A 10,273-nucleotide genomic window follows, 5' to 3' on the forward strand; every position below is an offset into this window, starting at 1 on the left:
CATCTGAAATGAAATGTTAATCTAAATTCTATTTTCATAGTTACTTTATATGAATTTCACCTGTTATTTGATCTTTTCTTCAATATTCTCCTATAATACTCATACATCATTAAACTATGAGAGTTAGAGGAGGTCAATTAGACTTCTTAGTTCAATGTCACTCTCTTCTGGTATGGTATGGTGAAGTACTGAAGTATTTTTAGTGAGTGCTATTATCGGGGACTATGGGGGTCCAGCCCCTCGATAGTCCCCTCCCAGGGTCCGGGAAGAATCTACAACCAGCTGATAATTAATCTTTGATGAAATGAAATGAATCTATGTACACGAAACTCCTTAGTTCATACACTTTATTATTCTGTGATAGTTCTCATGTCTAGCTCCTTTCTTGCCTGATTTCTCTATATTTATCTACTGTTCCCTCTAGGTTCTATCTTAATTCTTTCATCTAGTTCTGTCCCTTCTAGGTTCTCATCTATCTAGTTCTTTCCCCTATCATCTCCTCTCCCGTCTCCTTTCTCATCTGGCTCTTCCTCATCTTCCATCTTGTTCCTCTAGTACTCTCCTGTAGCCCTTCAATCTACTTCTTCCCCATCTCAGTTTGTTCCTCTCAAGTTCTTACCCATCTAGTTCTTCCATTCTCTTCTCTCTTCTCCCTGCCTCCTGGAAGTCTCGGAATATAAAGGGAGGGTCCAAGCTAAATTGTGTAAAGCTATTAACGTCCACCTCTCCTAGGCGGTGTCCCCTTGTGGAATTTACCATAAGTCAGGAGACTTGCATGTGGGCTGTTATCATTGTTAGTCCACCTGGGACTAACAATGGGTGCCCACCTGGGTGGTGTTTCCTGTAGTCCTTGAAAGTGGCCAAGGGAGATAGATAATCTGATTCCAGAGAAAGCCTTTCCTGAGGCTGTTCTCCAAATACCTGGAATGTGTATGTCCAGAGAGTGATCAGTCTACACTGTTAGTCCTTCTTAGGGGAAAGTCAATTGGAAAAACTATGAAGGCACACATGATTTTCATAACAGAAGACAGCTGATATATAACAAGCCAAGTAACACCAAAAACTCCTTGGGATTTGGCTTCCTCTGGAGGAATTCCCTGATTCCTCCAGGTAGTGACTTTGCCATAACCAGCTGAGTTCTTATGATATATTCCTGCGGCCCGCAGCATGCTATACTTGTTTTGATGGGAGGGACTCATGTCTTATGTTGTCCTTGTCTTCTTGGTATTTTTAGGCATATTCATTCCATCTTTGCTTCCTTCTTCCTCATCACCAAGCCTCTGGAAATACCATTTCCCTGGTAGCATTACGTGCTTAGAAGTGGCGGCATGCGGAAACGTCTGCTTGGGCTCTGCTCACTTTTCAAGTCACTCTCTTTTAGCTGTCCAGGAGTCAGTGCTCTCCTCCACCAGATCTCAAGCTGACTCTGAACACTCCTGCTCTGAGTGGCACTTGGTTTTTGCCCCCATCTGTTTTACTCCTCTCTTGGGTGTCAGGTTTAGACATTATTTTTCTGATCTCAATGTTTACTTTCTGACATGCAGGACGTTTTAAGTTTCCTACTTGTATTAAGGGCATAATTATGGTTGGATTACTTTTTTAAAAAAATATTTATTATTTATTTTGTACCCCGGCCACAGTTTCCCCTCCCTCCTCTCCTCCAAGTCCCTCCCTACTCCCTGTTGGTTCCACCCCCACAATCCACTCCTCCTCCGTTTCTAAAGAGCAACCAAAGTTGATTACTTTTTATGACTATCAATATAGTAAGGTTTGTTTATTTATTAACTTTGTGTATCTATTTGCCACATTTAGATTTAAGAAGCTCCCCCTTTTCTATGATACCCGGGGGATATTTCTAACTCTCTCTCTCTCTCCCTTTCTTCTTCTCTCATATGATACCTCCTGACCACAGCCTCCTCTCCCTCCACCCCTCCCTGTCCTTCCCTTCTCCCCTAGATCCACTCCTCCTCTGTTTCTCTTCAGAAAAGTGAAGGCCTCCCAGGGATATCAATGTAACTTGGCATAACAAGTTACAATAAGACTAGGCACAGATCCTCATTATCAAGGCTGGACGAGGCAACCTAGGAGAAGGAAAGGGGTCCCAACAGCAGGAAAAAGTCATAGACAACCCCATTCCCTCTGTTAGGAGGCCCACAAGAACAACAAGCTACACAACCACAGAGTTTGTGTAGAGACCCATGCATGGTCTATGATCATCACTTCATCTCTAGGAGACCCTGTGAACCCTGCTTAGTTGATTTTACCGTGTTCTCCTGGTGTCCTTGACTCCTCTGGCTCCTACAGTCCTTTCTCTACCTCTTTTGTAGGGTTCCTTGAGCTTCGCCTAATGTTTGGCTATGAGTCTCTGTATCTGCTCCCATTAGTTGCTGGCTGAAACCTCTCTGATGGGAATTGGGCTAGGCACTGATCTATGAGTTTAGTAGAATATCATTAGGAATCACTTCATAGATTTTCATTTCATTCTTTTTTTTTTTCTTTTTTTCTCCCAGTCGTGTTTGGTTCTATCCTAGGTCTCTGGGCTATCCAGCCTTTGGTTGCTGGCCATCTAGGCCGTGTCTAACATGGGCTCTCTCTTGTGGCATTAGACCAGTCATTGGCCACTCCCACAAGTTCTGCACTACCATTACCCAACACTTCCTGCAGACAGAACAAATTGTAGGTCAAAGGTTTTGTGGCTGGGTTGGTGTCCCAGTTCCACCAATGGAAGCCTTGCCTGGTTATAGAACTGGCCATCTTACCTAATGTCCTTTCTAAAATCCAGGAAACAACACTAAATCCCCCAATGGCAAACACTGCAAATCTGACCATTGCTTCAAGCCCATCCTATTCTCACAAGGGATTCTTGGTACTGTAATTGAGAATTGTGTACCTTAAGGGCACGTGGTTAGGGAGACAGTACCACATAGGGATTTCAAAATCTTCTATTCCGTAACTGGTAATGAAACAATGATTCCCATGTTAAACTAATAAGCTCTAGCTCTGTGAAAGTTTACTAGACACATAATCAGTTTATGGAGGTGGTAAAATTCATTGCTTCCCAAACAGGTTTGTAAGCTCACACACAGATAGAGATTGCTTTGGTTGGAGACAGTCTTGAGACTGGACATAGACTTCACACTAGCAGTTAAAATTGGGTGGAATTAAGCTGGAGAAAGTTCTTGTAGCATGATATATAGGCAATTTTGCTAATGTTAAGTGGAACATGTTAGTGATAAGATGTGAACCTGATAAAATTATCAATATGTGATTTCTTCCTAGGAAGCAAGGAATGAGTATGAGACCATCTTAAGATAGTATCTGCCGGGTGGTGGTGGTGCACGCCTTTAATCCCAGCACTCGGGAGGCAGAGCCAGGCGGATCTCTGTGAGTTCGAGGCCAGCGTGGGCAACCAAGTGAGTACCAGGAAAAGGTGCAAAGCTACACAGAGAAACCCTGTCTTGAAAAAACCAAAAAAAAAAAAAAAAAAAAAAAAATAGTATCTATTTGGAAGTGTTCATGAACTCAGTATCATTACCACTATTTATCTAGATGTATTTATTGAAAGCCTAATATTTATCATAGTTGTACATTTTGATTCCAGCAAAGAAGGCACACAAAGCTTATCCCAAAGTACACACAATGCTGTTAAAACTTTGAATAATTGATACTCATCTTTTGTTAGATCTGAGAAAATTTAGAATGGACAGTGATTTTTGTAGGAATAGCAGAAAAATTCAAAGTTGAAGTAACTATGAAGGAAAACAAAATAGATATGTATGTTTGCTAATGTACAAAGTCACAGGATTAGGAGGCCAGGGTATTTAATTTTTACAAAGGGTCCAATAAGTGAATAAGGTCCATCAAAATGATAGAATAGAAATTTCTAATAACTGCACCTGAAACAAAACACACTTTGGAAGCCCAAATCTATTTAGCCTTCATCATTTTGGATTCTATTCACACAGAGAGGGAATATTTAAGAGATTCTTCCTATCTCTCAGTCTGTTGTGCTTCCATACTTATAATTGGAAATACACTTATTTTAAATTGAAAATGGCCTTGGGGATCTATTTGCCACATTCTGTGTTGCAGAATTAGAGACATAAAGTAAGTCCTCTTTAAAAGAAACACCACAGGCTTAAAACAACAAATATTTCCTGCTCCCTCCACACATTTAATAAAGAGCTCTACACACCACTGTCTCTCAGGGACCTAGGCGAATGGGGACGTTAACTCCCGAATCAGGGGGTTGGATAGTGCATTGCCTTTCAACAGTATCAGTGCTCAGTTTTTTGTGTGTTCTTAAAATTTCCTTTTCCCAAACAAGAATAGAGTTTGCTTCTCATATATTTATAAAAAATCCAAAGGACCTGTAAGTCAGGTAACTTCCACGGACCCATATTTAAATATGAACCAAAAAAGTCTATCCAAAATTAGCTTTGAGTTATTTGATTAATCAAATCCTTCATTTGATTAACATAGATAGAAACAGGTATTGTTTCCTTTTTTGTATAGAAAATTATGAGAACAAAATATTTGCTAATATGTGAAAATTTTAAGATTCTGATGTAGGGACAGCCAAAATCATAGAATTTACAGGACTCACTTTATTTTTCAAATTTTATGGTGGGTGTGTAGTGTATATATATAGTCAGGACATTTGGGGTCCTCCTCTATTGCATTCTACCTCTTTCGAGAATCTCACCATGGTTTTCTGGCTGGGTTGCCCAGTCACTGAGCCCATAACACTCCTGTCTTTTAAGCTGTAATAGAACATAAATCCACACTTTGTCTGCCAGAAGGTAAATCAGTAAGCCTTTCCATCATCAGTGAAATTTGGACAAAGTGAGATAGAATAAACCATGTATGCCTGAATTATATTTTGGCACAAATTCTACCTTGTTGTGTTTTCACATCTGGATTATTTCAATACATTCACACTTGGGGAGATCCCAGTTCAGTCAATTTTTGTGGACTTTTTTTACTTATGGCACATTGAAACACAAGCTTAGTTTGCCTTTTTAAGAAATAATCACTTTTGGCTCGGATAATTCTCTTAAAAAGTTCATTTACCACTCACTAAATTACAGAGGAAATATATGAAGAAGTTTCTTTGATTTCAAAATGACAAAATATTATATGGAAAACAGGCAAAGAAATTAGTAATTTCAGTAATACCTAATTATAAAACTATTGACAGTATTGGAGACTTAATAGTGTTTGGAATTGTGAAAGGCCTCAATGGAGTCAAACTACAGAAATGATATTTGAACTAAATGAAGATATGACAGTGGTACAGAAATAGTGAAGTAAGGTGCCAGCATTCAAATTGGGGGGATGTGACTAAATACCATGGTTCACACAGGACTTTTACTCTGAAGAGGATAGAGTATATGGAAGTACACCACATCACCTTTAGACATGGTAAGGCTGAACTGTCTTTTGGCAGTACAAACTGTAGCTCAGGCTAGTTACTGAAACACTCATCTCTCACAGAAGGGTTTTATGATGATCACCTTCAACAATATATTCATTTAGTTTTTCATCACACTTATTTCAGTTAAGTACTCTATACTCAAACCCTAGAAATCTTTAAGCTCTATTTTCATTCTTGTGTGTGCTTGAGTGCAGGTGTGGAGACCTTTACAATAGGTCAAGTGAACTGGAGATTCAAGGATACAGGTAGGCTGGCTGTCCCACGAGCTTGAGGGATCTACCATTCTCTATCCACCACTCCTCTCCCTGCTGTGGTTAAAGGCAGGAATCTCCCTATTGGCATTCAAGTGGATTTTGGAGAATCTCAACTCAGGTTCTCATCCCTGCATGCCAGGCACTATCCTGATCTCTTATGCCAGCCCACACATTTTTTTCTTGATGTTAAGTATCAAGGAAGTGGTTTTGATACTTACATTGAAATTTAAGAAAAGTGAGGAAGAGTCTCTCGCCAGCACCAAGTGTGGCCTGAATTTGGGGCCATTCATGCCTTTGTGCAATGCCCACATTCCTTCTGTGGTGTACTCTGATGCAAACTTCAGAATTTCACCCCAACCCAGCTTCAAAGTGGCCATTATGTAAGCAACAAAAGCTTGTGCTAAAAACAAATCCTGAGTTTGACCAAAAACCTATGTTTTGGAGTCTGAGGAATACCTACAAAATGTTAACTTGTATCTAGTGAAATACATTTTTTCCTTTTCTGAAGTCAACTTAAACTTTTTCCATTAAATTTTTTTTTTTCAGTGAAAATTGTACTAACCACAAGCCTATGTGAAAATAATAATGGTAAGCTACTGCTTATCCCGGTCACATTCCTTATTTCAAAAAAGAGGCATTAAATATTTGTCACTAGTTTATTTACAATTTTATTTAGTAAGAGTTTAAGAGTTTAATCCAATTTTCAGATCACATCTCTTAAACAATCTTCATTCTGAAAGATAAAAACAAAATTAATGGCATTAGAAGCCCAGTTAAACTTGACAGAAGTCACAGTAGTTTCATATCTTTTAGCAATTTGATACATCAGAAAGCGTTTACAGTATCATGTTTTTCATACTGATTTGCTTCATCACATGTACCAAAACCTTGCATAAATTATGCTAAATAAAACCTTTTGCATATGGAAGGAATTTCTAAGTTACCAGACACATATTTCCATAATGTAATATTGCTCAACCTCAGGAGGCTAATTTACTAATACTTTAGCATTAAAGGAACCTAAAGGTTTCTGCAGGTCTGCAACTTACAAGCCATATGCACCCCAATATAGGTATAAATCAATGGTTCTCAACCCTCCTAATGCTGCAACCCTTTAATACAGTTCCGCATGGTGTGGTGACCCACAACCATGAAATTATTTTCCTTGCTAAGTCATAACTGTAATTTTGTTACTGTTCTGAATCATAACGTAAACATGATGGTCTCAGATGACCTCCTTGAAAGGGCTATTTGACCCCCAAAAGGGGTCACAACCCACAGGTTGACAAGTGCTGATATAAATGCAGCCCAACAGAAAATCTAAGCTCACTCAATCTACTCTGAGTTTTGTTTTTTGCAGATTAGCAACTCAATTCTGGGGTTCTTCCCTGTGAACATAATGATAATGCTGTTTTTTAATGTCAAAAGTTGGATGCCACTAGTGCATTTTTATTTCAGAAAAAGATTACCCTGTGTGGGCCTCTTATGCTAATGTTACTAGCCACAGAATCTCAGTAAACTTATTATCTTTGTGTCTTCAATGGGGTCTTACTGTCACTCATCTTACAGGTTTGTTGAAGAATGTGTTCGGATTCAGTGTAAAGGGGAACTTGATAAACACTGACCTTTACTGATCAAAACAGTATTTATTTATTTATAGGCTTGCCATACTGCCTCTACCAATATCACCTTGACACTTACCTTCAGGAATTAGCACACATTAATTTTTGTGTCATAGAAAGTGTACAGGGTACCACAACAGAAATTACCATTTTAGGAAAATTAGAAAACTACTAATTACCTGTTAAAGGGATGAATTAAATATCCTTATTTTTTAAGTAGCTGGTGCCTTACAATAAAGAAAGGAGCGGCAAATCCAGATCCAAAGTACACGGTCATCATAGCCAGTAACCGCCACTTGTTTTCCACCGAAAATGGTAAATTCTGTTGGGAAAGAAAAAAAGCTTCAAAAACGTTTTTTTCCAAAGAATCTGATTTCACCTAATATAGGGAAGGGGGTGGGGGTGGGAATCGTGTACATACGCGTATTTTACAATCAGGTGCATTCGACAGAACATGAAACAAAAACACCTCGGTTTTCTGAATACCAGTCGGTGCACCCGATTAGGAGAGTCTAGGAAACGGATTAAGTCTTGCATTTTCGATAATTGAAAAAAAAACTACCCTGCAAAGTAGTTATTTTAGAAACAAACACACCACTCTAGTTCATTGTTATTAGAAATTCTCCACCAAGTACCCGACAGTCTCCATGGCGGTACAACGTTTGGCTGTTTTATAGGTAGCCGCTCTGCCCCGTACACCCTTCCTCATCCCTCCACCAGGCCTCGCCTCACAGCGGCGGGGCTGTGCCCACCCACAACTCGGTTTATCTACACGTCGGGCTAAGCCTGGCCTCCACCGAGGGCTGTACTTCTAGTGCGAGCTGCAGGTTCAAAGGGCTGACCCACAGCCGCGGGCCTTTCTTTTCCTTTGGTTCCCGGTGACCTTCACTCGCCGCCGTCCAACGGCGCCCAGCTCCGACCTAAGCAACCCAGGCAGGGCACCCTGGAGTCCTCCCTCCGGGGCTGGCGGCTCTGCGGCGGGCAGGCAGCGCTGGGATCCCGGCTTCCTCCTCCCGCTGCGGCCTCCTGAGCCCCTGACCGGCCACGGCCCGCTCCACACTCCGCAGGCCGGCCGGCCCGAGGCAGGGGGATGGCGCCCAGCACCCCGCTCCCCGACGCGGCCGGGCCTTACTCACCTTCCCCGGGCCTTCCTCATAGTGGCTGCGGCGGACCACGGACGTGGTGAACCTCCGCACACTCTGGCCCAACATGGCGCCGCTGGGAGCTCCGCGGGGGACGCAGAGCGGGCAGGCGGGAGAAACGGCCGCAGCACCGCAGTCTCCTTCCTTCGCGACCTTGCCAGGCAGAGCGCGACGACCGGAAAGGGAAGACGGGAACGGAACTGACGCTGGGACTTCCGGAGACGCGGCCCGCGCAGTCCACAGGCGCTCTCTGAGGATTGTGGGCTTTGTAGTTCAGTTCATACCGCACGCCCTGTCGGCTCCGAGGGATTGTGGGAAATGTAGTTTGGCCCTGGGATGCGCCAGCGAGACCAGGAACCAAAGGGTACCTTACCTTCAGTGATTCAGGTCCTGAGCTGTTTTCTGAGTTCAGATTTAGGATTCTTGGGGTTTGTTTCCAGAAACAATTTATTGAGATAACTGAAGCTGTTTAGCCGTGTGGGTCCAAGCTATTGGAACAAGAAAATAAACTTTTCTGTGCGTACTTCACACGTTTTTTCATTGCAGTACTTTGCCAACACTGAAAGATGGATGGGCAGTGTGGTCCTGTCAGAGGGTACACAAGCAAGTGAACAAACAGCATATAGCACAAATGGTGTCATGGATACAACTTAACTGAAGTGCTAAGAGATGGATTCTTGAAGACACAGAACTAGGATATAAAAGAATGCACAGAGAACAGATAAAAATTCTTTGTGCAGCATGAGTAGGTTGAGGAAGAGATAAATACACTCTGACATCTGGATTTAGCCTGGATTAGAAATTAGTGTATTCCTGCTAAACAACAGTTTCGTGGAGCTTCAACATTAGACAAGGCCACTAGACACTGATAGGTTTTAAAAACGGGGGTGAGGGGTGGGGGCGCTGTATTTCTAAATACAAAAATATAACTTTCTCAGTCTGTATAATGTTACTTATATATGTGAAAATACCAAATGAAAAAAGAAGGCATGAATTTAGAAGAGTTCAAGGCAGGATGCATATTAGAGGTCGGAAGGAGAGAAAGGAAAGGAGAAATGATGTATTTATATTATAATCTCAAAAAAGATAAAATTTTAAAGGGCACTGTATGCTCTTGTTAAATTAAGTTTAGTCTAAATATGTTTCATATTTAATGATAAAATTCGGCTGAAAGTACCCTCTATACATAGTGAACTATATCCTAAGGGGTGTGTAAAAATATTTCATTCAAGCAACTAAGTCTCTACCAGTAACAGGAAATAAACAAATCATATGGTCAAACTCTGTCATCTAGTTTTCCATCTGTCAGTCTATCTGTCTATTGTTGCATGAATCCTAAATGGTCTTACAATAAAAACGGAGAGCCAGGCATCAGGGTGAAAGCTGAAAGACCAGAGAAGCAGAGCAAGCCACAGCCATCACCTCTTACTTCACCAACTCCTTGGTCTGAAAGAGCCAGAGCTCCTGTCTCCTCCCGCCTTATATTCATTCCTCTGCCCAGCCGTATAACTTCCTATCTCAACCTTAAGTGCTGGACTTAAAGGTGTGTGTCACCATTGCCTCACTCTGTTTCTTTTAGACTGGATTAATCTCATGTAGCCCAGTGTGGCCTTGAACTCACAGAAATCCAGACGGATCTGTACCTCTGCCTCCTGAGTGCTAGGATTAAAGGTGTGTGCCACCACTGCCTGGTCTCTATTTTTAATCTAGTGGTTTATTCTGTTTTCTGATCTTCAGGCAAATTTTATTTGTTCAAAATATCACCACAGTCTGTCTGTCTGTCTGTCTCTCATCTGCACATTTATGGATCTGTCTGTT

At 41.4% G+C, this 10,273-nt stretch overlaps 1 protein-coding gene and 1 non-coding gene across 2 annotated transcripts; both read right to left on the reverse strand.

The window, feature by feature from the left end:
• Positions 1–6,333: 6,333 nt before the first annotated feature.
• Cox7c (cytochrome c oxidase subunit 7C) lies at positions 6,334–8,646 on the reverse strand. Its single transcript, XM_006993200.4, has 3 exons — positions 8,450–8,646; positions 7,493–7,635; positions 6,334–6,424 (listed from the first exon to the last, which is right to left on the reverse strand). The coding sequence occupies exons 1-2, from the start codon at positions 8,522–8,524 to the stop codon at positions 7,519–7,521; spliced, it is 192 nt and encodes a 63-aa protein (XP_006993262.1). The 5' UTR covers positions 8,525–8,646; the 3' UTR covers positions 6,334–6,424; positions 7,493–7,518.
• Positions 6,513–6,572, reverse strand: LOC121823016 (small nucleolar RNA Z39). The gene has a single exon (XR_006064310.1). It is a non-coding gene; the product is annotated as a small nucleolar RNA Z39 (small nucleolar RNA).
• Positions 8,647–10,273: the final 1,627 nt, after the last annotated feature.

This window comes from Peromyscus maniculatus, chromosome 15 (genome assembly GCF_049852395.1).
Source record: "Peromyscus maniculatus bairdii isolate BWxNUB_F1_BW_parent chromosome 15, HU_Pman_BW_mat_3.1, whole genome shotgun sequence".
In the NCBI taxonomy this organism is placed as follows: Eukaryota; Metazoa; Chordata; class Mammalia; order Rodentia; family Cricetidae; genus Peromyscus; species Peromyscus maniculatus.

Coding starts and splice junctions, on each gene's coding strand:
- Cox7c (XM_006993200.4), bottom strand. CDS start 8,524: ATGTTGGGCCAGAGTGTGCGGAGGTTCACCACGTCCGTGGTCCGCCGC. Junction 7,636..8,449: donor ATGAGGAAGGCCCGGGGAAG/GTGAGTAAGGCC, acceptor CTTTCCCAACAG/AATTTACCATTTTCGGTGGA.